We start from the raw sequence: 27621 nt of genomic DNA, 5'->3' as shown, positions 1-27621 counted from the left end.
CGGGGACAGCCAGGAAAGGGCTTTTGATAGAGCACGCAATTTGTTATGCTCCAACAAACTGTTAACATTATATGACCCGTGTAAGAAACTTGTTTTAACATGTGATGTGTCGTCCTATTGGGTCGGGTGTGTGTTGCAGCATATGAATGCCAATGGTTAGTTACAGCCGGTTGCTTATGCCTCCAGAAAGGGGCTACGGGATGGTAGAAAAGGAAGCGCTAGCATGTGTATATGCGGTAAAAAAAATGCACAAGTACCTGTTTGGCAGGAAATTTGAGCTGGAGACAGATCACAAACCCCTAACGTCCCTTTTGGCCAACAACAAGGCCATAAATGCGAATGCATCGGCCCAGAGGTGAGCACTTACGTTAGCCGCCTATGACTACACAATTCGGCACAGACCGGGTACTGAAAACTGCGCCGATGCACTCAGCAGGCTACCACTAGCCACCACTGAGGGGACAGCTGAGCATGGTACTGAGATGGTCATGGCTGTTGAAGCTTTCGAAAGCGAAGGCTCACTTGTGACAGCCCGTCAGATTAAAGTCTGGACAAATAAAGACCCACTACTGTCTTTAGTAAAGAAATGTGTCCTGAATGGAGACATTCTTCCCGCATCTAACCTGTCCAGTCCTGTCAGAATCTTATACGTTTCTATGAGATCCCCTCTCATCCTTCTAAACGCCAGTGAATAAAGGCCGAGTTGATCCAGTCTCTCCTCATATGACAGTCCAGCCATCCATGGAATCAGTCTGGTGAACCTTCGCTGCACTCCCTCAATAGCAAGAACCAAAAGGAGACCAAAACTGAACACAATATTCCAGGTGAGGCCTCACTAAGGCCCTGTACAACTGCAGTAATACCTCCCTGCTCCTTTATTCAAATCCCCTAGCTATGAAGGCCAACATACCATTTGCCTTCTTCACCGCCTGCTGTACCTGCATGCCAACTTTCAGTGACTGATGTACCATGACACCCAGGTCTCGTTGCACCTCCCCTTTTCCTAATCTGCCGCCATTCAGATAATATTCTGCCTTGTGTTTTTGCCCCCAAAGTGCATAACCTCACATTTATCCACATTATACTGCATCTGCCATGTATTTGCCCACTCACCTAACCTGTCCAAGTCACCCTGCAGCCTCTTAGCGTCCTCCTCACAGCTCACACCACCACCCAGTTTAGTGTCATCTGCAAACTTGGAGATATTACACTCAATTCCATCATCTAAATCATTAATATATATTGTAAATAGCTGGGGTCCCAGCACTGAGCCCTGCGGCACTCCACTAGCCACTGCCTGCCATTCTGAAAAGGACCCGTTTATCCCGACTCTCTGCTTCTTATCTGCCAACCAGTTCTCTATCCATGTCAGTACATTATCCCCAATACCATGTGCTTTGATTTTGCACACCAATCTCTTGTGTGGGACCTTGTGAAAAGCCTTTTGAAAGTCCAAATACACCACATCCACTGGTTCTCCCTTGTCCACTCTACTAGTTACATCCTCAAAAAGTTCCAGAAGATTTGTCAAGCAGGATTTCCCTTTCATAAATCCATGCTGACTTGGACCGATCCTGTCACTGCTTTCCAAATGCGCTGATATTTCATCCTTAATGATTTATTCCAACATTTTCCCCACTACTGATGTCAGGCTAACCGGTCTATAATTACCCGTTTTCTCTCTCCCTCCTTTTTTAAAAAGTGGTGTTACATTAGCTACCCTCCAGTCCATAGGCACTGATCCTGAGTCAATAGACTGCTGGAAAATTATCACCAATGCATCCACTATTTCTCGGGCCACTTACTTAAATACTCTGGGATGCAGACTATCAGGCCCTGGGGATTTATCGGCCTTCAATCCCATCAATTTCCCTATCACAATTTCCCGCCTAATAAGGATTTCCTTCAGTTCCTCCTTCTCACTAGACCCTCGGACCCCTAGTATTTCTAGGTTATTTGTGTCTTCCTTAGTGAAGACAGAACCGAAGTACTTGTTCAATTGGTCTGCCATTTCTTTGTTCCCCATTATAAATTCACCCGACTGCAAGGGACCTACATTTGTCTTCACTAATCTTTTTCTCTTCACATATCTATAGAAGCTTTTGCAGTCAGTTTTTACGTTTCCGGCAAGCTTCCTCTCGTACTCTATTTTCCCCCTCTTAATTAAACCCTTTGTCCTCCTCTGCTCCCAGTCATCTGGTTTGCTGCTTTTCCTGGCTAATTTGTATGCCTCTTCCTTGGATTTAACACTATCCTTAATTTCCCTTGTTAGCCATGGTTGAGCCACCTTCCCCATTTTATTTTTACTCCAGACAGGGATATACAATTGTTGAAATTCATCCATATGATCTTTAAAGATTTGCCATTGCCTATTCACCGTCAACCCTTTAAGTATCATTTGCCAGTCTAATCTAGCCAATTCGCGCCTCATACCGTCAAAGTTACCTTTCCTTAATTTCAGGACCCTAGTTTCTGAATTAACTTTGTCACTCTCCATCTTAATAAAGAATTCAAGTACATCCTCTGCCACAGTAGAAAGTCTACGGGCAATGTTCACCGCCCATGGTCTACCGGATGTCTTGGTCAGCAACAATGGCCCGTGCTTCATAAGCACTGAATTCCAGGACTTCATGGCAGGCAATGGAATCAACCATGTCAGAACGGCACCGTTCAAGCCGGCCTCAAACGGCCAGGCAGAGCGAGCAGTGCAGATAATCAAACAGGGGATGCTCAGAATCCAAGGGGGTTCCCTATAAAGCCGCTTATCATGCCTCCTGTTGGCCAATAGATCCCGACCACACTCGCTCACAGGGGTTCCACCCGCAGAGCTACTAATGAAAAGGACGCTCAAAACAAGGTTATCCCTTATACACCCCACCATGAAAGAAATTGTTGAGAGCAGGCGCCAGTCACAATGTGACCAACATGACAGGAATGCGAGGGCGCGATGTATTGATGTCAATGACCCTGTTTTTGTCCTTAATTACACTGCAGGGCCCAAATGGCTTGCAGAGACTGTGATTGCCAAAGAGGGGAATAGGGTTTTGGTAGTTAAACTTACCAATGGACAAATTTGCCGCAAACTCGTGGATCAAACTAAAACGAGGTTCAGCAACTCCATAGAAGAAGCAGAGGAAGAACACGATGTAGAGTTTACTCCACCACAGGTGACCGAACACCGGAACCAAAGGGAGGAGAGCCCAGTCACTGTGGGCAATCCGGACAGGCCTGAAGCACCGCTAACAGCAGACACTCAGGCCAGCGCCCAACAACCGGAGCCCCAACTCAGGCACTCTACAAGGGAGCGTAAACCACCAGAGAGACTCAACCTGTGATCCTAATAAGACTTTGAGGAGGGAGGTGATGTCATGTATTCAACTGTCATTGTAACCCATGTATAAGCTGACCTAAGTTGTATACCTTGAGAACACTGACCACAGGGGGCGAACTTGTGGGAGACACTCCTAACTTGGACTTTCCGGTGTAAAAGGAGAAGCTCCACCCACCGTCTGTCTCTTGAGGTCTCGGTAGTAAAGATAACTGGTCACAGAGTGATCTTTTCTCAAGTATGGGCCTCGTGTGCATTTATACTGTATAGTAAGGACATATTACTTTATATCCACTATATCTAGGCCTTTCATCATTTTATACACCTCAATCAGGTCTCCCCTCAGCCTCCTCTGTTCCAAAGAAAACAACCCCAGCCTATCCAATCTTTCCTCATAGCCAAAATTATCCAGTCCAGGCAACATCCTCGTAAATCTCCTCTGTGCCTTCTCTAGTGCAATCACATTTTTCCTGTAATGGGGTGACCAGAACTGCACGCAGTAGAATCAAAGAAATTTACAGCACGGGAGGTGGCCATTTCGGCCCATCGTGTCTGTGCCGGCTGATCAAGAGCTACCCAGCCTAATCCCACTTTCCAGCTCTCGGTCCGTAGCCCTATAGGTTACGGCACTTCAGGTGCACATCCAGGTACTTTTTAAATGTGGTGAGGGTTTCTGCCTCTACCACCCTTTCAGGCAGTGAGTTCCAGACCCCCACCACCCTCTAGGTGAAGAAATTTCCCCTCAACTCCCCTCTAAATCTCCCCCCAATTACTTTAAATCTATGTGACTGGTTGTTGACCCCTCTGCTAAGGGAGGCAGGCCATTTTTAATTTCACCCTGCACTTTCTATACTTCTCTAAAGTTTCTGCAGTACTGAGCCCTCAGGATCTGCCATATGCCTCCCTTTTTTTCTTTATCCTACCCTGTATGTCCCTTGACATCCTGGGGGCTCTAGATTTGTTAATCCCATCCTTTTTCTTTAAGAGAACAGAGTTGCTCTGAGCCCTCCGGATCTCCCCCTTGAATGTCTCCCACTGCTCTGACACTGATTTACCATCAAGTAGCCGTTTCCAGTCCACTTTGGCTCAATCATAATCTCAGCTTATCTTAAGAACATAAGAACATAGGAAATAGGAGCAGGAGTAGGCCATTTGGCCCGTTGAGCCTGCTCTGCCATTCAATATTATGGCTGGCCTAGTCTTGACCTCAACTCCACTTTCCTGCCCGCTTCCCATAACCTCCAATGAGTACAGGCCCAACCTGCTCAACCTATCTTCATAAGACAACCGCTTTATCTTAGGAATCAACCTCGTGAACTGCCTCCAATGCAGGTATATCCCTCCTTAAATAAGGAGACCAAAACTGTACGCAGTACTCCAGGTGTGGTCTCACCAATACCCTGTACAGTTGTAGCAGGACTTCTCTGCTTTTATACTCCATCCCCCTTGCAATAAAGGCCAATATTCCATTTGCCTTTCTAATTACTTGCTGTACCTGCATGCTAACCATTTGTGTTTCATGTACAAGGACCCCCAGATCCCACTGTACCACAGCATTAAGATAGATTGTAAATATTTGAGGTCCCAGCACTGATCCCTGCGGCACCCCAATAGTTACAGTTTGCCAACCTGAAAATGAACCATTTATCCTGACTCTCTGTTTTCTATTAGTTAGCCAATCCTCTATCCATGCTAATATATTACCCCCAACCCCGTGAGCTTTTATCTTGTGCAGTAACCTTTTATGTGGCACCTTATTGAATGCCTTCTGGAAATCCAAATACACGACATCTACTGGTTCCCCTTTATCCATCCTGCTCGTTACATCCTCAAAGAACTCCAGCAAATTTGTCAAACATGATTTCCCTTTCATAAAACCATGCTGACTCTGCTTGACTGTATTATGATTTTCCAAATGTCCTGCTACTGCTTCCTTAATAATAGACTCCAGCATTTTCCCAATGACAGATGTTAGGCTAACTGGTCTATAGTTTCCTGCTTTCTGTCTCCCTCCTTTCTTAAATAGGGGCATTACATTTGCGGTTTTCCAATCTGCTGGGACCTCTCCAGAATCCAAGGAATTTTGGTAGATTACAACCAATGCATCCACTCTTTTTCAGCAGTCGAGGATGACTGACTTCCACACTGCGTTCTCAGGTGACTGATGAGACCAATGTGGTATCTAGACTCTGTCACAGGTGGGGCAGACGGTGGTTGGAGGGGCGGGTGGGTGAGGAGCTTGGGTTGTCGTGCGCTCCTTCCGCTGTTTGTACTTGGCTTCCACGTGCTCCCGGCAAAGAGACTCGAGGTGTTCGGCACCTTCTCGGATGCTTCTCCTCCACTTTGGCCGGTCTTGGGCAAGGGATTCCCAGGAGTCAATGGGGATATTGCATTTTTTCAAGGAGGTTTTGAAAGTGTCCTTGAAGCGTTTTCTCTGCCCTCCCGGGACTCACCTGCCGTGACGTAGCTGGGAGTAGAGTGCTTGTTTCGGGAGTCACTGCCACTGCCTTCAGCTGTCTAGGCCCCAAGCTCTGGAATTATCTCTCCAAACCTCTCCGCCTTTCCGTCTTTCTCTCTATCCATCCTTTTAGACCTTGCTAAAAACCTACCCCTTTAACCAACGTTTTGCTCAGCCGTTCTAATACCTTCTTTGGCTCAGTGTCAATTTATGTCTGATAACATTCCTGTGAAGCACTTTGCTACATTAAAGGTGCTATATAAATGCAAGTTGTTGTCTAATGAGGAAAGGTTGAGTAGGTTGAGCCTATACTTTGGAGTTGAGAAGAATGAGAGGTGAACTTATTGAAAGATATAAGATACTGAGGGGGTTTGATGGGGTGGATGCAGAGAGGATGTTTCCCCTCGTGGGGGAATCTAGAACTAGGGGACATAGTCTCAGAATAAGGGGTCACACATTTAAAACTGAGATGAGGAGAAATTTCTTCTCTCAGGGGGTTGTAAATCTGTGGAATTCTCTGCCCCAGAGAGCTGTGGAGGCTGGGTCAGTGAATATATTTAAGGTGGAGATAGACAGATTTTTGAGCGATAAGGGAGTGAAGGGTTATGGGGAGCGGGCGGGGAAGTGGAGCTGAGTCCATGATCGGATCAACCATGATCTTATTAAATGACGGAGCAGGCTCGAGGGGCCAAATGGCCGACTCCTGCTCCTATTAAACATAGAAAACATAGAAATATAGAAAATAGGTGCAGGAGTAGGCCATTTGGCCCTTCGAGACTGCACCACCATTCAATAAGATCATGGCTGATCATTCACCTCAGTACCCCTTTCCTGCTTTCTCTCCATACCCCTTGATCCCTTTAGCCGTAAGGGCCATATCTAACTCCCTTTTGAATATATCCAATGAACTGGCATCAACAACTCTCTGCAGTCGAGAATTCCACAGGTTAACAACTCTCTGAGTGAAGAAGTTTCTCCTCATCTCGGTCCTAAATGGCTTACCCCTTATCCTGAGACTGTCCCCTGGTTCTGGACTTCCCCAACATCGGGAACATTCTTCCTGCATCTAACCTGTCCAGTCCTGTTCGAATTTTATATGTTCCTATGAGATCCCCTCTCATCCTTCTAAACTCCAGTGAATACAGGCGCAGTACATCCAGTCTCTCCTCATATGTCAGTCCTGCCATCCTGGCATTCAGTCTGGTGAACCTTCGCTGTACTCCCTCAATAGCAAGAATGTCCTTCCTCAAATTAGGAGACCAAAACTGAACACAATACTCATGGTGTGGCCTCACCAAGGCCCTGTACAACTGCAGCAAGACCTCCCTGCCCCTGTACTCAAATCCCCTCAGTATGAAGGCCAACATGCCATTTGCCTTCTTCACCGCCTGCTGTACCTGCATGCCAACTTTCAATGACTGATGTACTATGCCACCCAGCTCTCGTTGCACCTCCCCTTTTCCTAATCTGCTGCCATTCAGATAATATTCTGCCTTCGTGTTTTTGCCACCAAAGTGGATAACCTGATATTTCTCATGTTTTAAGACTCTAGGATGCAGTCCATCAGCTCAAGGGACTTGTCCGCCTTTAGTCCTGTCATGTATGTATGCTTGGGGTTACTAGCCACCAGGGGGCGCCACTGTCGAAGGTCATTGGGCTGTACGCACGTGTGTGTGGGCCAGGTATATAAAGGAAGCTACCATGTAATGCGGGCACTTTGGGTCAGAATAAAGTTGAGCAAGGTTTGCACCTGAGTGAGTTTACAGTATTCAGTCTATCGAGTTATTACACACTTAACATTTGGTGACGAGGTAACTCAAGAACCTTCGCATGCAAAATGAGCACCGTTGAAATTCTGAAGATTTGTGCAGGGAGAGAACTGGTCGGATTTTATCGATCGCCTGGACCAGTACTTCGTGGCCAACAAAATGGAGGAAGCAACTGACGCAGTTAGACGCAGGGCGGTTTTTCTCACTGTTTACGGTCCAAAAATCTATGGCCTCATAAAGAATCTCCTCTCGCCTGCACATCCAACGTGACCGTCTCAAACCAGAAGAAGGCATCATCATCTCACGCTATCGATTCTACAAGCATGTTCATTCTGAGGGCCAAGTAGTGTCGGAATGCATCGCTGACCTAAGACGTCTTGCTGGACCATGTAAGTTCGAAGACGCTTTGGGAGACATGCTGTGAGATTTTTTTGTAATAGGAATCATCCACGAGGTGATCCTCCAGAAGTTGTTGGCTGCGGAGACGCTGGATTTAAGCAAGGCCATCGCGATTGCCCAAGCATGCATGATGACGAATGATAATTTAAGGCAGATATCATAGAAACACAGAAAATAGGTGCAGAAGTAGGCCATACGGCCCTTCGAGCATGCATCACCATTCAACATGATCATGGCTGATCATTCACCTCAGTACCCCTTTCCCGCTTTCTCTCCATACCCCTTGATCCCTTTAGCCGTAAGGGTCATATCTAACTCCCTCTTGAATATATCCAATGAACAGGCATCAACGACTCTCTGCGGCAGGGAATTCCATGGGTTAACAACTCTCTGAGTGAAGAAGTTTCTCCTCATCTCAGTCCTAAATGGCCTACCCCTTATCCTAAGACTATGTCCCCTGGTTCTGGATTTCCCCAACATTGGGAACATTCTTACCGCATCTAACCTGTCCCGTCCCGTCAGAATCTTATACGTTTCCATGAGATCCCCTCTCATCCTTCTAAACTCCAGTGTATAAAGGCCCAGTTGATCCAGTCTCTCCTCATATGTCAGTCCAGCCATCCCTGGAATCAGTCTGGTGAACCTTCACTGCACTCCCTCAATAACAAGAACATCCTTCCTTAGATTAGGAGACCAAAACTGAACACAATATTCCAGGTGAGGCCTCACCAAGACCCTGTACAGTTGCAGTAAGACCTCCCTGCTCCTATACTCAAATCCACTAACTATGAAGGCCAACATGCCATTTGCCTTCTTCACCGCCTGCTGTACCTGCATGCCAACTTTCAATGACTGATGAACCATGACACCCAGGTCTCGTTGCACCTCCCCTTTTCCTAATCTGCCACCATTCAGATAATATTCTGCCTTCCTGTTTTTGCCAAAGTGGATAATCTCACATTTATCCACATTATACTGCATCTGCCATGCATTTGCCCACTCACCTAACCTATCCAAATCACCCTGCAGCCTCTTAGCGTCCTCCTCACAGCTCACACCGCCACCCAGTTTAGTGTCATCTGCAAACTTGGAGATATTACACTCAATTCCTTCATCCAAATCATTAATGTATATTGTAAATAGCTGGGGTCCCAGCACTGAGCCCTGCAGCACCCCACTAGTCACTGCCTCCCATTCCGAAAAGGACCCGTTTATCCCGACTCTCTGCTTCCTGTCTGCCAACCAATTCTCTATCCATGCCAGTACATTACTCCCAATACCATGTGCTTTGATTTTGCACACCAATCTCGTATGTGGGACCTTGTCAAAGGCCTTTTGAAAGTCCAAATGCACCACATCCACTGGTTGTCCCTTGTGCACTCTACTAGTCCACTCTATTAGTCATCGAAGAGTCGGAGCTCCACGGCAAGTACTGTAAACAAGATTGTGTCATCGTATGGCAGAGCTGCTTATGGCAGGGCCTACTCAACTGCGTATGAGAAACCTGTAGCTGCTCAAAGTCCGGCAACTGGTACGAATCCAATTTCACCCTGTTGGCATTGTGGGGGCAATCATCGGCATCATCAGAGTCGTTTGAAACAGTACATCTGTAAAGGCTGTTCAAAAGTGGGGTATCTTCAGCGAACGTGTCCACAACTGAGCAAGCGTGCTGCGACTCACCACGTGGATGATGACGACCAATCCAGCGCGGGCCTGGATATGCAACCCGAGATACCTGAGGAGGATGTGTATGGACTGTATTCGTTCCTGACAAAGAGCCAACCGATAATGGTTAATGTGAAACTAAATGCCGTGCTGGTATCAATGGAATTGGACACAGGTGCGAGTCAGTCAATAATGAGCCAAAGGACACTCGACAAGCTGAGGCCTAAGTTGAGTCCAATCAATCTCAAGTTGCGAACTTACACCAAAGAACTCATACCAGTGATTGGCAGTGCAGTAGTCAAGGTGTCGTATGATGGTGTGGGTCATGATCTACCATTATGAATCGTTCCAGGAAATGGTCCAACGCTGTTCAGCAGGAATTGGCTCGAAAAAATCAAATGGAAATGGAACGATATCAAAGCGTTGTCAACGATGGATGACACTTCGTGTGTTCAAGTGCTGAGCAAGTTTCCCTCACTGTTTGAACCGGGCATTGGCAATTTCACGGGAGCCAAGGTGCAGATTCATCTGGACTCGGGTGCAAGACCCGTCCATCACAAAGCTCGGGCTATTCCGTACATGATGAGTGAGAAGGTCGAAATTGAGCTGGACAGACTCCAACGTGAAGGGGTCATATCACCGGTCGAATTTAACAAATGGGCCAGTCCCATTGTTCCTGCGTTGAAGAGTGATGGCATTGTCAGGATTTGTGGAGACTGCAAGGTTACGATTAACTGATTTTCGAAACAGGATCAGTACCCGTTACCGAAGGCTGATGACTTGTTTGCAACGCTAGCCGGTGGGAAGTCGTTCACTAAACTGGATCTGACGTCAGCCTATATGACACAGGAAATCGTCGACACATCGAAGAAACTTACGTGCATCAACACTCATAAAGGACTGTTTATCTACAACAGGTGTCCTTTTGGAATTCGCTCGGCTGCAGCCATATTTCAAAGGAACATGGAGAGTCTACTGAAGTCCGTTCCTAGAACCATCATGTTTCAAGATGACCTTCTGGTCACAGGTCGTGACACTGCCGAACACCTGAACAACCTTGAAGAGGTTGTACATCGTCTGGACAAAGTGGGACTCAGGCTGAAACGTTCCAAGTGCGTCTTCATGGCACTGGAAGTCGAATTTCTGGGGAGGATTGCTGCTGGTGGCATCAGGCCTACGGACTCAAAAACCAAGGCCATCAAAAATGCACCCAGGCCTCAGAATGTGACGGAGCTGCGTTCGTTCCTTGGTCTACTCAACTACTTCGGTAATTTCTTACCTAGATTGAGCACTTTATTAGAGCCACTGCACATGCTGCTCAGAAAAGGCAACAACTGGGTTTGGGGTGTGGCTCAAGATAGAGCCTTTGAGAAAGCTAAGAATCTGCTCTGTTCAAACAAGTTGCTGGTACATTATGATCCGTGTAAGCGTCTAGTATTGGCCTGTGATGCTTCATCATATGGGGTTGGCTGCGTGCTCCAAGAAGCTAATGAGTCGAGTAAACTACAACCTGTTGCGTATGTTTCAAAAAGTTTGTCAAAGGCGGAAAGAGTCTACAGCATGGTAGAAAAAGAAGCTTTAGCCTGCGTGTACGGGGTTAAAAAGATGCATCAGTACTTGTTTGGTCTTCGGTTTGAACTGGAAACAGATCACAAGCCACTCATTTTATTGGTTTCGGAAAACAAAGGTATCAATACCAATGCATCGTCCCACATCCAGAGGTGGGCACTGTTATGATCAGACTAACTCCACAAGACTGTATACTGTAAGCTCAAACTGTTGTGACATTGGTCTCTTTAATGTAACTCCAGAGTGCAGAAGCAGCATGGCAGACTGCCTTTTATACCTGCTTGCCCAGGGTGTGCAGGTGACCCTTGGGTCTCCCACAGGTGCGCACCCTGGTGATAAGTCTTACACATTGGTAATGTTTACATACATAACACCATTCCCCCCCAAAGTCTTATGTACAAGTTATTTACAAGTTGAGGCGATCCAGGGCTCTGCGTTCCCGGGTTGATCGACTGAGTTGAAGTCCTGGCCTGGGTGAGTGGGTCGGACCATTGCTGCACTGCAGTGTGGCTGGTCTGATCGGACTGTCGGGCACGGTGGGTTTATCCTCGTAGTTGACCGCGAGGTCGATTGCTAGTTGGGTGTGTCGGTGGATCAATGATGGTAATGTCCTCTTCAAACTGTTCTTGATTGTCAGTGAACCGCAGTTTGGTCTGATCCAAGTGCTTTCTGCACGTTTGTCCATTCAAAAGTTTGACAACAAACACTCTATTCCCCTCCTTGGCTAACACAGTGCCAGCAACCCATTTGGGACCATGACTATAATTAAGAACAAACACAGGGTCATTAACCACAATGCCACGTGATACAGCTGCGTGATCGTGGTACACGTTGTATCGGTGAAGCCGGGTTTCTACATGATCATTGAGATCGAGGTGGATTAAGGAGAGCCTGGTTTTGAGTGGTCTCTTCATCAACAATTCTGCCGGAGGAACCCCGGTGAGCGAGTGGGGTCGCGTGCGGTAACAGCAGAATCTGAGATAGCCGTCACATGTTTCAAGCTCTGCTTGATGATTTGGACAGCCTGTTCCGCTTGACCATTGGATGCGGGCTTAAATGGGGCAGACCTGACATGCTTGATGCCATTGTGGGTCATGAACTCGTTGAATTCCGAGCTGGTGAAACATGGTCCATTGTCACTAACAAGGACAGCGGGAAAACCATGGGTGGCGAAAATGGTCCGGAGGCTTTCAATAGTGGCAGTGGACGTACATGATGACATTATTATACATTCAATCCATTTAGAGTAAGCGTCCACTGCTACTAGGAACATCTTTTCTAGAAAGAGGCCAGTGAAATCTACGTGGACCCTGGACCACGGTTTGGAGGGCCATGACCACAGACTCAGAGGGGCCTCCCTTGGTGCATTGCTCAACTGTGAGCAAGTGTTACATTGGTATACGCATGACTCCAATTCCAAGTCAATGCCGGGCCACCAAACGTGTGACCTGGCGATAGCCTTCATCATGACTGTGCCTGGGTGGGTACTGTGTAGGTCGCGTATAAACATTTCCCTGCCTTTTTTTGACAAAACCACACGATTTCCCCCATAGGAGACAGTCCGAATGGATGGATATTTCATCCTTGTGTCGGTGGAACGGCTTAATTTCGTCTTGCATTTTCCCGGATACCGCCGACCAGCTCCCATTGAGTACGCAGCTTTTTACTAGTGATAGCACAGGGTCCTGGCCAGTTCAGGTCCTGATCTGGCGAGCCGTGATGGGTGACCCCTCGCTCTCAAAAGCATTCATTACAAGAAGCAAATCTGTGGGTTGTGTCATTTTCACCCCGGTGGTGGGCAATGGTAGCTGACTGAGGGCATCAGCACAGTTCTCAGTGCCTGGTCTGTGGCGGATTACATAGTCATACACAGATAACGTTAGTGCCCATCTTTGGATACGGGACGAAGCATTGGTGTTAATACCTTTGCTTTCTGAGAACAGCGAAATGAGCGGCTTGTGGTCGTTTTCGAGCTCGAACCGGAGTCCTAATAGGTATTGGTGCATTTTCTTAACCCCGTATACACATGTTAACGCTTCTTTCTCAACCATACAGTAGGTTCTTTCAGCCTTAGATAAGCTTCTGGACGCATATGCAACCGGTTGCAGTTTGCCTGACACATTGGCTTGCTGTAACACACAGCCGACCCCGTATGACGATGCATCACAAGCTAGTACTAAACGTTTACATGGATCATACAATAGTAACTTGTTAGAACATAGTAGGTTTCTGGCCTTGTTAAAGGCTGTCTCTTGAGATTTATCCCAAACCCTTGCGTAGCAATAAATGCAATGGTTCCAGCAAAGTGCTCAACCCCGGTAGAAAGTTACTAAAATAGTTGAGGAGCCCCAGGAACGAACGCAGCTCCGTCACATTCTGTGGTCTAGGTGCATTGTTGATGGCCTCCGTCTTGGAGTCCGTGGGTCTGATGCCGTCCGCCGCAATCTTTCTCCCCAGAAATTCGACCTCTGGTGCCAGGAAAACACACTTGGAGCGTTTCAGCCTGAGTCCCATTCTGTCCAGTCGCTTGAGAACCTCTTCCAGGTTGTGCAAGTGTTCGGTGGTGTTGTGGCCAGTGATCAGGATGTCATCTTGGAACACCATGGTGCGCGGAACCGATTTCAGCAGACTCTCCATGTTCCTCTGGAAGATGACCGCAGCCGAGTGAATCCCAAAAGGGGCATCTGTGGTATATGAACAGTCCTCTGTGCGTGTTGATGCACATCAATTCTTTCAAAGGTTCAGCCAGCTCCTGTCATGTAAGCAGAGGTTAGATCCAGCTTGGTGAACGACTTCCCCCCTGCTAGCGTTGCAAATAGGTCATCCGCTTTGGGTAGTGGGTACTGGTCCTGTAACGAGACTCGGTTGATCGTTACCTTGTAGTCCCCGCAGATCCTGACCGTCCCATCGCTTTTCAACAACGGAACAATTGGACTGGCCCACTCGACTGCCGATATAATCCCCTCTCATTGAAGTCTGTCCGGCTCGATCTCGACTTTCTCTTCTATCATGTATGGAACCGCTCAGGCCTTGTGATGAACGGGTTTTGCATCAGGGACAAGATGGATCTGCACTTTGGCGCCTGTGAAGTTGTTGATGCCTGACTCGAATAACAACGGGAATTTGTTTCGCACTTGGGCGCACGAGGCAGCATCCACTGAAGACAGTGCTTTGGTGTCATCCCAGTTCCATCAGATCTTTCCTCCAGCTTCTGCCGAACAGTGTTGGGCCATCGCCTGGTACAATCCATAGTGGTAAACCATGCACAGCTCCATCGTACAATACGTTCACTGCCGCACTGCCAATGACTGGTATGAGCTCTTTGGTGTAAGAGCACAGCTTGCTGTGGATCGGGCTTAGTTTTGGCCTTTGTGCCTTGTTGCCCCAGTTTCTCAAAAGCCTTCTGGCTCAGAATTGACTGACTCGCTCCCGTGTCCAATTCCATGGAAACTGGAATGCCGTTTAATTTGACTTTTAACATTATCGGAGGGCTTTTGGTGGTGAAGGTGTGTACCCCATACACTTCCTCTTCAGCCTCGGGTTGAGTTGCCTCTCTTACTCGTTCAGCGTGATCAGCACCGAATCGGTCATCTTCTGCCGACTCTGCCACGTGGAGAGTCGCAGCACGTTTACACATTCACTGGAGGTGCCCCATTGTTCCACAGCCCTTGCACACTTAGTGCTTGAATCGACATTGATGGACTCGATGATTACCCCCGCAGCGCAAACATGGTGCTAATGGATTCGCATTCACGCCCCACAGCGGACTCTGAGTCATCCTAGGTCTGGCCTCTGTGGGCGTGTGGCACCTGCCATGTACAGTTCTGCCTGCTAAAGGCGTTATTTTATGCACAGTATTTGCCGGTGAGCTTCGATGCTGCAATGATATCTGTTTAGAGTTATCGTTCTTGGACATGAAAGCCTGGGCTATCGTGATGGCCTTGCTCAGATCTAGGGATTCGGCAGACAGCAGTTTGCGAAGAATGACCTCGTGGCTGATTCCAAGCACGAAAAAGTCCCGCAACACTTCCCCAAAAAATCCAGCAAATACGCACGGTCCCGCAAGGCGTCTTAGGTCGGCGACATAGCTCGCCACGTCCTGGCCCTCGGAGCGATGGTGCGTGTAAAAGCGATACCTGGCCATCAAGATGCTCTCCTTCGGCTTGAGGTGTTCCTGAACCAGCGTGCACAACTCTTCATATGTCTTCTCCGTTTGTTTCGTCAGTGCTAGAAGATTTTTGATGAGGCTATATATCATGGACCCGCAAATGGTGAGAATCGCCCTGCGCTTGATCGCGGTTTCTTCCTTTTCCAGCACGTTAGCCACGAAGTACTGGTCAAGATGCTCAACGAAGGCTTCCCAATCATCACCCTCAACAAATCTCTCAAGAATACCAACCGCAGCCATGACCGCGTGAAAGTTTGTGATCTGTTACTCGTCGCCAATTGTTATGTTCAGAATAACTCCACAAGATTGTATATCGTAAGCTCAAACTGCTGTGACCTTGGTCTCTTTAATATAACTCCAGAGTGAGGAAGCAGACTGCCTTTTATACCTGCTTGCCCAGGGTGTGCAGGTGACCCTTGGGTCTCCCATGGTGGCAAGTCTTACACATTGGTAATGTTTACATACATAACAGGCGCTGACATTATCTGCCTATGATTATGTCATTCGCCATAGTCCTGGCACCGAGAATTGTGCCGATGCACTGAGCCGTCTGCCATTGCCCACACCGGAGGTGGAGATGCTTCAACCTGCAGACTACTGTTATTTATGGATGCTTTTGAGAGTGAAGGAACCCCCGTCACTGCTCAACAAGTTAAGACCTGGACCAGCCAGGACCCGATATTATCGGTTGTAAAACGTTGTGTCTTTAGTGGTGAATGGCCTGCTATACCTATGGAAATGTGTGATAAGACCAAACCTTACAACCATCTCAAAGACGAACTGTTCATTCAATCAGATTGTTTACTGTGGGGTAATCGTGTTGTTATGCCGAAGAAAGGCAGAGAGAAATTTGTACGTGATCTACACAGCACTCATCCTGGTATTGTCATAAGAACATAAGATAAGAACAGAAGAATTAGGAACAGGAGTAGGCCATCTAGCCCCTCGAGCCTGCTCCGCCATTCAATAAGATCATGGCTGATCTGGCCGTGGACTCAGCTCCACTTACCCGCCCGCTCCCCATAACCCTTAATTCCCTTATCATGAGGAAAGCCATCACCAGGTCTCACGTATGGTGGCCTGGAATTGAATCTGATTTGGAATCATGTGTGCATCAGTGCAACATTTGCATGCAGCTAAGCAAAATACCTGCGGGGGAGAATCGCCGCTGAGTCAATGATCGTGGCCATCTAAACCATGGTCCAGGATCCACATCCACTTTTCAGGTCCCTTCCTGGGAAAGATGTTTTTAGTTGTGGTGGATGCATATTCCAAGTGGATAGAGTGTATAATCATGTCATCCAGTACATCCACAGCTATCATTGAGAATCTCAGTGTCATGTTTTCCACTCATGGTCTGCCCGACATTGTTGTGAGCGACAACGGATCTCGCTTCACAAGTCTGGAGTTTCAAGAATTCATGAAACTCAATGTTATTAAACATGTGAGGTCAGCACTATTCAAACCTGCTTCTAAAGGTCAAGCAGAGCGTGCTGGCCAAACCATCAAGCAAAGTATGAAACGTGTAACTCAGGGTTCACTGCAGACTCGCTTGTCATGCATATTCCTTAGTTACAGGACAAGACCCCACATGCTTACTGGGGTCTCCCCTGCTGAACTATTGATGAAGATAGGTCTCAAGACCAAGCTCTCTCTCGTTCATCCTGATTTGAACGATCGTGTTGAAAACAGACGTCAAAATCAGCAGTGGTATCATGATCATGCTGCTGTGTCACGCGACATCTCTGTTAACGATCCTATATGTGCTAAATTATGGTCAAGGTCCTAAGTGGATCGCCGGTACTGTTAAGGCCAAGGAAGGTAACAGAGTGTTTATTGTCAGGCTCAAGAATGGGCCAACATGCAGGAAACATGTTGATCAGATAAAGCTGCGGCAGACCGATGAACTGGAACAAGTTGAGGAAGACACAATCAGTGACCAACCAACCTATATTCATTCATCAGAGGATTCCGCCATCATCAATGAATCTGGATTTTCAATCTCTGACATGGGCATTGCCAGTCCCATCAGATCGGCTACCCAGCCTCCAGTCATAATTGACTCACAACACTCGCCCAGAACTGGAGTTGAACTGAGACGATCAATTCGTGAGCGGAAAGCCCTGGACCGTCTTAACTTGTTAAAGACTGATACTAAGATCTTGAACATAAGAACATAAGAAATAGGAACAGGAGTAGGCCATACGGCCCCTCGAGCCTGCTCCGCCATTCAATAAGATCATGGCTGAAGGGGGATGTTGTCATGTATGTATGCTTGGGGTTACTAGCCACCGGGGGCGCCACTGTCGGAGGTCATTGGGCTGTATGCACGTATATGCGGGCCAGATATATAAAGGAAGCTACCATGTAATGTGGGCACTTTCGGCCAGAATAAAGTTGAGCCAGGTTTGCACCTGAGTGAGTTTACAGTATTCAGTCTATCGAGTTATTGCATACACAACATGTCCCATTAGTTTGCCTAGTACTTTTTCTCTAGTGATAGTGATTCTTTTAAGTTCTCCCCTCCCAATAGCCCTTTGATTATCAATTATTGAGATGCTGTTAGTGTTTTCTACCGTGAAGACTGAAACAAAATATTTGTTCAAAGTCTCTGCCATTTCCCTGGTCCCCGTTATTAATTCCCCAGTCTCATCCTCTCATCCTCTCATCCTCTCATCATCCTAAGGGATCAACGTTTACTTTAGCTACTCGCTTTCTTTTTATATACCTGTAGAAGCTCTTACTGTCTGTTTTTATATTTCTTGCTAGTTTACTCTCATAATCTATCCTCTTTCTCTTTATCATTATTTTAGTCGTCCTTTGCTGGTTTCTAAAAAATTCCCAATCCTCTGGCCTCCCACTATTCATCGCAACATTGTATGCCCTTTGATACCCTGCCTTATTTCCTTAGTTAGCCACGGATGGTTCATCCTTCTCTTAGAGTCTTTCCTTCTCACTGGAATATATCTTTGTTGTTCTACAGTCTTACTCTTTAATCTATTTTCCCAGTCCACTTTAATCAACTCTGACTTCATACCTTTGTCATTAATTTGAGACCGAGCTTTCTCACCCTCAAACTGAATTTGTAATTCTACCATGCTATGATCACTTTTCCCAAGAGGATCCTTCACTACGAGATCATTAATTAATCCGGTCTCATTTCACATTAACAGATCTAAAATAGCCTGCTCCCTGGTTGGTTCCACAACGTATTGTTCTAAGAAACCATCCCAAATATACTCTATGAACTCATCCTCAAGGCTACCTTTGCCAATTTGCTTTGTCCAATCGATATGAAGATTAAAATCGCCCATTGCGGTACCTTTCTTACAAGCCTTCATTATTTCTTGATTTATACTCTGTGCCACAGAGTGTCGACTGTTAGGGGGCCTATCGACCACTCACACCAGTGACTTCTTTCCCTTATTATTTCTTATCTCCACCCAAACTGATTCTATATCTTGATCTTCTGAGCCAATATCATTTCTCACTAATGCACTGATCCCATCCTTTATTAACAGAGATACCTTTTCCTTTCTGCCTATCCTTCCAAAATGGCAAACACCCTGAATATTCCGTTCCCAGCCTTTGCCAGCTTGCAACCCCATCTCTGTAATGGGCATCAGATCAGACCCATTTATTTTTATTTGTGCCGTCAACTCATCTATCTTGTTACGAATGCTATGTGCATTCAGATAAAGGGCTTTTAATTTTGTCTTTTTACCATTTTTCCCTACTCTGACCCAACTTTCTGATGCACTCTTATGTTTATATGCTCTGTCCATTCCTGTCACACTCTGGTTATCATTACCCCGATCACTACCCTTTGAACATGGTCCTGTCAAAACCAACACCTTGTTCCATCAGAGAGACAAGTACAAGGCCTCATGGCAACACCCTCGCTCCAAGCACGGGCATCTGCTCGACTACGTCATTGTCCAAGCGAGAGACCGCAAGGAAGTCTGCATCACTCACGCCAGGAGCTGACAACTGCTGGACGGACCACCGCCTAATCCATTCGATCATTTCCATCAATGTAGCCCTAAAACAGCGGCAGCAACAGAAACAATGCCGCAGGAATATCAACGCCAGTGCACTCAGAGACCCAGCTAAGAAAGCCCTATCCACCCAGCGCCTCGCTGCCAACCTGACGACTCCCAGTGACCCCGAGACACAGAGTGCCCACAGTACCTGGTCAGCCCTCAAGCTCTCCACAATCAGCACCTGCGAAGAGACGCTCGGTCACTCGACCAGGAAACACCAAGACTGGTTCGACAAGAACGACCAGGAGATCCAGGAGCTAATATGCCGCAAGCACAAGGCATTCTTGGACTAGAAACAGCAACACAACTCGAGGGCAAGAAAGCAGCTCGACAGACGTCTGAAGGCCGAGGTCCAACAGAAAACCCTGTGACCTAAAGAACAGGTGGTGGGTGGAGAAAGCGCAGGAGATCCAGCAGCTGGCCGACAACCACAATGTGTGAGGATTCTTCAGCGCTGTCAAGACCACCTACGGCCCAAGCACCCAAGGCCTTACCCCACTGCTGGCCAAGAACGGAGAGGTGCTCATCCAGGACAGAGAGACAGTCAGTGCCCGCTGGAAGGAGCACTTCGAGGATCTCCTCAACCGAGACTCTGTCTTCGACGTGAGTGTCCTCGACTCCATCCCACAGCATGCTACCCGCCACCCCCTCAGCACAACCCCAGCCCGGCACGAGGTTGAAAAGACCATCCGACAACTGAAGAACAACAAGGCCTCAGGAGCAGATGGAATCCCCGCTGAAGTACTAAAACATGGGGAGAAGCACTACTGGCGCGGATTCATGACCTCATCTCTCTTATCTGGAAGGGGGAGAGCGTGCCAGGAGATCTCAGAGACACTGTAATCGTGACCAGCTTCAAGAAAGGGGACAAGTCGACTGCGGTAACGACAGAGGAATCGCCCTGCTGTCGACCACCGGGAAAGTCATCGCAAGAATCCTCCTCAATCACCGTCTTCCTGTAGCTGAAGAACTCCTCTCAGAGTCGCAATGCGGATTCCGCCCACTAAGGGGCACAATGGATATTATCTTCACCACACAGCAGATACAAGAGAAATGTAGAGAACAGCACCAACCCTTGTACATGGCCTTCTTTGACCTCACAAAGGCCTTCAACGCTGTCAACCGCGAGGGTCTATGGAGTGTCCTCCTCAGATTTGGCTGCCCTCAAAAGTTTGACGCCATCCTCCGCCTGCTCCACGATGATATGCAAGCCACGATCCTGACCAATGGATCCATCACAGACCCAATCCATGTCCGGACTGGGTCAAGCAGGGCTGCATCATCGCGCCAACCCTCATCTCGATCTTCCGCACTGCAATGCTCCATCTCACCCTCAAAAAGCTCCCCACTGGAGTGGAGCTAATCAACAGAACAAACGGGAAACTGTTCAATCTCTGTCGCCTCCAGTCCAGATCCAAGGTCGTCCCATCCTCCGTCATCAAATTACAACACGCAGACGACGCTTACGTTTGTGCACTCTCAGAGGCCAAACTCCAAACCATCATCAGCACCTTCACCGAGGCATACGCGAGTCTGGGCCTTAAACTAAACATCCGTAAGACAAAGGTCCTCTACCAACTTGCCCCCACCACACAGCACTGCCCCCCCCCCGATTATCAAGATCCACGGTGCGGCCTTGGACAACGTGGACCACTTTCCATACCTCGGGAGCCTACTGTCAACAAGGGCAGAAGTTGAAGACGAGGTCCAACACCGCCTCCAGTGCATCAGTGCAGCCTGAGGAAGAGAGTGTTTAAAGACCAGGACCTCAAACCCGGCACCAAGCTCATGGTCTACAGGGATATAGTGATACCCGCCCTCCTATGTGGCTCATAGACATGGACTATGTACAGCGGGCACCTCAAAGCACTGGAGAAGTACCACCAATGCTGCCTCCGCAAGATCCTGCAAATCCATTGGCAGGACAGGCGTACCAATGTCAGTGTTCTCTCTCAGGCCAACATCCCCAGCATCGAGGCATTGACCACGCTCGATCAGCTCTGTTGGGCAGGCCACATTGTCTGCATGCCCGTTACTAGACTCACAAAACAAGCGAGCCCCGGGTGGGTGGAGGAAACGCTTCAAGGACACCCTCAAAGCCTCCCTGATAAAGTGCAACATCCCCACCGACACCTGGGAGTCCCTGGCCAAAGACCGCCCGAAGTGGAGGAAGAGCATCCGGGAGGGCGCTGAGCACCTCGAGTCTCTTTGCCGAGAGCACGTGGAAGCCAAGAAGGAGCACGCAGCAACCCAGGCCCCCCACCCACCCGTCCCTCCAACCACCGTCTGCCCACCTGTGACAGAGACTGTAGGTCCCGCATTGGACTTTTCCGTCACCTGAGAACTCGTGTTAGTGTGGAAGCAAGTCATCCTCGACTCCGGGGGGACTGCCCGAGAAGAAGAGACTACCCTGCACTATTTCCTTCTCATTTCTTTTTCACTTTTTAAATTTCCGCTCTCCTAATCAAAATTGGCTTTTCCCCAATTGAGAACTTTTATTCCTGGTCTATCTTGGTCCGTTTCTTCCAACATTTTCCCCACTGCTGATGTCAGACTAACTGGTCTATAATTTTCCGTTTTGTCTCTCCCTCCTTTTTTAAAAAGTGGTGTTCCATTAGCTACTCTCCAGTCCATAGGAACTGATCCAGAGTCGATAGACTGTGGATAAGCAATGGCAAACATTTAAAGATCACATGGATGAACTTCAACAATTGTACATCCCTGTCTGGAGTAAAAATAAAACTGGAAAGATGACTCAACCGTGGCTAACAAGGGAAATTAAGGATAGTGTTAAAGCCAAGGAAGAGACATATAAATTGGCCAAAAAAAGCAACAAACCTGAGGACTGGGAGAAAATTTAGAATTCAACAGAGGAGGACAAAGGGTTTAATTAAGAGGGGGGAAATAGAATATGAGAGGAAGCTTGCAGGGAACATAAAATCTGACTGCAAAATCTTCTATAAATATGGGAAGAGAAAAAGACTAGTAAAGGCAAACGTAGGTCCCTTGCAGTCAGATTCAGGTGAATTTATAATGGGGAACAAAGAAATGGCAGACCAATGAAACAAATACTACACGAAGGAAGATACAAATAACCTTCTGAATGTACTAGGGGACCGAAGGTCTAGTGAGAAGGAGGAACTGAAAGATATCCTTATTAGGTGGGAAATTGATGGGATTGAAGGTCGATAAATCCCTGGGGCCTGATAGTCTGTATCCAAGAGTACTTAAGGAAGTGGCCCTAGAAATAGTGGATGCATTGGTGATCATTTTCCAACAGTCTATCGACTCTGGATCAGCTCCTATGGACTGGAGGGTAGCTAATATAACACCACTTTTTAAAAAAGGAGAGAGAGACAAAACGGATAATTTCGACCGGTTAGCCTGACATCAGTAGTGGGGGAAATGTTGGAATCAGTCATTAAGGATGAAATAGCAGTGCATTTGGAAAGCAATGACAGGATCGGACCAAGTCAGCATGGATTTATGAAAGGGAAATCATGCTTGACGAATCTTCTGGAATTTTTTGAGGATGTAACGAGTAGAGTGGACAAGGGAGAACCAGTGGATGTGGTGTGTTTGGACTTTCAAAAGGCTTTTGACAAGGTCCCGCATAAGAGATTGGTGTACAAAATCAAAGCGCATGTTATTGGGGGTAATGTACTGACGTGGATAGAGAACTGGTTGGCAGACAGGAAGCAGAGAGTCGGGATAAACAGATCCTTTTCAGAATGGCAGGCAGTGATTGGTGGAGTGCCGCAGGACTCAGTGCTGGGACCCCAGCTATTTACAATATATATTAATGATTTGGATGAAGGAATAGAGTGTAATATCTCCAAGTTTGCAGATGACACTAAGCTGGGTGGCAGTGTGAGCTGTGAGGAGGACGCTAAGAGGCTGCAGGGTGACTTGGACAGGTTAGGTGAGTGGGCAAATGCATGGCAGATGCAGTATAATGTGGATAAATGTGAGGTTATCCACTTTGGAGGCAAAAACACGAAGGCAGAATATTATCTGAATGGCGGCAGATTAGGAAAAGGGGAGGTGCAACGAGATCTGTGTGTCATGGTTCATCAGTCATTGAAAGCGGGCATGCAGGTACAGCAGGCGGTGAAGAAGGCAAATAGTATGTTGGCCTTCATAGCTAGGGGATTTGAATATAGGAGCAGGGAAGTCTTAATGCAGTTGTACATGGCCTTAGTGAGGCCTCACCTGGAATATTGTGTTCAATTTTGGTCGCCTAGTCTGAGGAAGGACGTTCTTGCTATTCAAGGAGTGCAGCGAAGGTTCACCAGACTGATTCCCGGGATGGCTGGGCTGTCATATGAGGAAAGACTGGATCAACTGGGCCTTTATTCACTGGAGTTTAGAAGGATGAGAGGGGATCTCATAGAAACATATAAGATTCTGACGGGACTGGACAGGTTAGATGCGGGAAGAATGTTCCCGATGTTGGGGAAGTCCAGAAGCAGGGGACATAGTCTTAGGATAAGGGGTAGGCCATTTAGGACTGAGATGAGGAGAAACTTCTTCACTCAGAAAGTTGTTAACCTGTGGAATTCCCTGCCGCAGAGAGTCGTTGATGCCAGTTCATTGGATATATTCAAGAGGGAGTTAGATATGGCTCTTGCGGTTGGGGGGATCAGCAGGTATGGAGAGAAAGCAGGAAAGGGGTACTGAAGGAATGATCAGCCATGATCTTATTGAATGGCGGTGCAGGCTCGAAGGGCCAAATGGCCTACTCCTGCACCTATTTTCTATGTTTCTATGTTTCCATAACTACCCTGAATTCTGATCACTATCACCAAAACGCTCTCCCACTGATATCCCTTCCACCTTGAGTTCAGTGCAGGTCTCCTTTCTCTGAGTTCCGCTCTCAGTAGCTGAAGCTCGAACTCACCAGGTTTATATCCACACTTCTCTGCCAGTTCTTTTCATCAGCTACCCCAGCATTGTTGCAAACAATGTCCAACTGCTGGAACTTCTCCATCGTTTTCTTGAATGCATCTGCGAGAACAAAGGTCATTTAATATTTGAGCGAGTCAGAGCCCAGCCTCCCCCATAGGCCTGTCCCTGGGTCCCTGGGGCTGGGGCCTATGGCCTGGGTCTGGAGTGTTTGGGTGGGGAGCCCAGGCATGGGGGGAGCCACGGGGGGAGGGGAGCCCGGTGGGGGGGAAGGGGAGCCCGGGAGTGGGGGGGGGGGAGCCATGGTGGGGGGGGGGGCTCGATGAGGAGCTGTGAGGGGGGGGAAGGGAGAGGAGCCCGGGGGGCGGAAGGGAACCTGGGGAGTGGGGGAGGAGCCCGGGGGGGGCAGGGGGGAGGTGGAGAGATGTGGTGAAGGTGCTCCCACAGTGCTGTAAGTGAGGGGGTTCCAGTATTATGACCCAGCGATGATGAAGGAACGCGATATATTTGCAAGTCACTGGTGTGACTTGGAGGGGGACTTGGAAGCGGTGGTGTTCCCATGCACCTGCTGCCCTTCAGCTTCTAGATGGCAGAGGTCGTGCATTTGGGAGTTGGTCATAATCTCAGGATAAGGGGTCGGACATTTAGGACTGAGATAAGGAGAAATTTCTTCACTCAGAGGGTTGTGAAGCATTGGATTCTCTGCCCCAGAGGGCTGTGGATGCTGAATCAATGAATATAATTAACGCTGAGATCAATAGACTTTTGGACACTGAGGGAATTAAGGAATATGGGGATCGGGCGAGAAAGTGGAGTTGAGGTCGAAGATCAGCCATGATCTCATTGAATGGCGGAGCAGGCTCGAGGGGCCAAATGTCCGACTCCTTCTCCTATTTCTTATTTCATTGGAACAATCCGGATTAATGGCCAATCCTACCATACCTTTCAGTTGGTCATCAGACGTCACATCACAAGGGATGAACATGGTTTGCTTATCTCCATAGATCTTATCAAATTCAGACTTTGCTTCAAGGCCAACTGCTCTGTTAATATCCAATAGGCTGACCTGAAGTAAGCAATGAAACTCCTGTTAATGTGTGAGCTACGGGGCTTGTTAATGATTATTCAATGGTGTTATGGGGTCAGTTAATAGTTCAACACCCCGAAACACTAATTGTAGGGCAGAATATAAATCAAGAAATTAGAGGCGCATGTAACAAGGGTAATACAATAATCATGGGAGACTATAATCTACAGATAGACGGGGCAGACCAAATTTGCAGTAATAGTGCGGGGGACGAGTTCATGGAATGTATACAAGATGGTTTTCCAGATCAGTATGTTGAGGAGCCAATTGGGAACAGGCTATTTTAGATCCAGTAATGTGCAATGAGAATGGGTTAATTAATAACATTGTAGTAAAGGGGCTTTTAGGGAAGAGTGACCATAATATGATAGCATTTTATATTGAGTTTGAAAGTGATTAAGTTAAATCCGAAACTAGGGTCTGAAATCTAAACAAAGGAAACTACGTAGGTATGAGGGGAGAGTTGGCTAAGGTAGATTTGGGAAACTACATTAAAGGTATGATGGTAGACAAGCAATGGCTAGCATTTAAAGAATTAATACATAATTTACAACAAACATAGGTTCCTTTAGGGCTCAAAAAGCCCCACAGTAAAAGTGGTTCAACCTTGGCTAACAAGGGAAGTTAAAGATAGAATTCGATCAAAGGAAGAGGCTTATAATGTTGCCAAAAAGAGCAGTAAGTCTGAGGATTGGGAGGATTTTAGAATTCAGCAAAGGAGGACCACAAAACTGATAAAGAAAGATAGAAAAGAAAATGAGAGTAAATTAGCAAGAGACATAAAAACAGATTGTAGATGTTTCTATAGGTATGTAAATAGGAAGAGATTAGTGAAAGTAAGTGTAGGCCCATTAGAGGCAGAGACAGGAGAAATTGAATTCTTCACTCAGAGAGTTGTGAACCTGTGGAATTCCCTGCCGCAGAGAGTTGTTGATGCCAGTTCATTGGATATACTCAAGAGGGAGTTAGATATGGCCCTTACGGCTAAAGGGATCAAGGGGTATGGAGAGAAAGCAGGAAAGGGGTACTGAGAGAATGATCAGCCATGATCTTATTGAATGGTGGTGCAGGCTCGAAGGGCCGAATGACCTACTCCTGCACCTATTTTCTATGTTTCTATATTTCGATGAAATGGCAGAGACATTAAACAAATACTTTGTGTCTGTCTTCACGGTAGAAGACACAAAAAACATTCCGGAAATAATGGGGAACCAAGGTTGTAGAGAGAATGAGGAACTTAAAGAAATCAGTATAAGTAAAGACATAGTACTGGAGAAATTAGTGGGACTAGGTAGCGACAAATCCCCTGGACCCGATTACCTGCATCCCAGGGTTTTAAAAGAGGTAGCGGCAGAAATTAATCCCCTAGGTTCTAGAACAGTCCCCCAGGATTGGAAGATAGCAAACATAACCCCTTTATTTAAGAAAAATGGGGAGCTATAGGCCAGTTAACCTGACGTCAGTAGTCGGCAAAATGCTAGAGTTTACTATTAGGGACTGGGTAACAGGACACTTAGAAAATTGTAATATGATTAGGCAGAGTTAGCATGGTTTTATGAAAAAGAAAGGGAAATCGTGTTTGACAAATCTGTTAAGAGTTTTTTGAAAATGTAACATGTAGGATGTGGTGTATTTGGATTTTCAAAAAGCATTCGATAAGGTGCTACACAAGAGGTTATTACACAAAATTAGGACACATGGGATTGGGGGTAATATATTAACATGGATTGAGGATTGGTTAATGGACAGAAAGCAGAGAGTAGGGATAAACGGGTCATTTTCGGGTTGGCGGGCTGTAACTAGTGGGGTACCGCAAGGATCGGTGCTTGGGGCCAGCTATTCACAATCTATATCAATGACTTAGATGAAGGGACTGAGTGCAACATATTCCAAGTTTGCTGATGATACAAAGTTAGGTGGGAAAGTAAGCTGTGAGGAGGACACAGAGATCACGCAACCTCAGTACCCCATTCCTGCTTTCTCTCCACACCCCTTGATCCCTTTAGCCGTAAAGGCCACATCTAACTCCCTTTTGAATATATCTAACGAACTGGCCCCAACAACTCTCTGCGGCAGGGAATTCCACAGGTTAACCACTCTCTGAGAGAAGAAGTTTCTCCTCATCTTGGTCCTAAATGGCTTACCCCTTATCCTTAGACTGTGACCCCTGCTTCTGGACTTCCCCAACATCGGGAACATTCTTCCTGCATCTAACCTGACCAATCCCATC

The 27621-nt window shown here is 47.1% G+C and overlaps 1 protein-coding gene across 1 annotated transcript in view; it reads right to left on the bottom strand.

The window, feature by feature from the left end:
- Positions 1-27621, bottom strand: part of LOC139252716 (15-hydroxyprostaglandin dehydrogenase [NAD(+)]-like) — a 280929-nt gene that overhangs the window by 186058 nt on the left and 67250 nt on the right. Inside the window, exons 3-4 of the mRNA XM_070873463.1 lie at positions 25247-25370; positions 24300-24406 (exon numbers count right to left, since the gene is read on the bottom strand). Coding sequence (XP_070729564.1) covers positions 24300-24406; positions 25247-25370 — 231 coding nt within the window. The remainder of the gene's footprint in view (positions 1-24299; positions 24407-25246; positions 25371-27621) is intronic.

The sequence above is a fragment of the Pristiophorus japonicus genome, unplaced genomic scaffold (genome assembly GCF_044704955.1).
Source record: "Pristiophorus japonicus isolate sPriJap1 unplaced genomic scaffold, sPriJap1.hap1 HAP1_SCAFFOLD_478, whole genome shotgun sequence".
NCBI lineage: Eukaryota > Metazoa > Chordata > Chondrichthyes > Pristiophoridae > Pristiophorus > Pristiophorus japonicus.
This window is presented reverse-complemented; position numbering and strand designations above follow the sequence as displayed.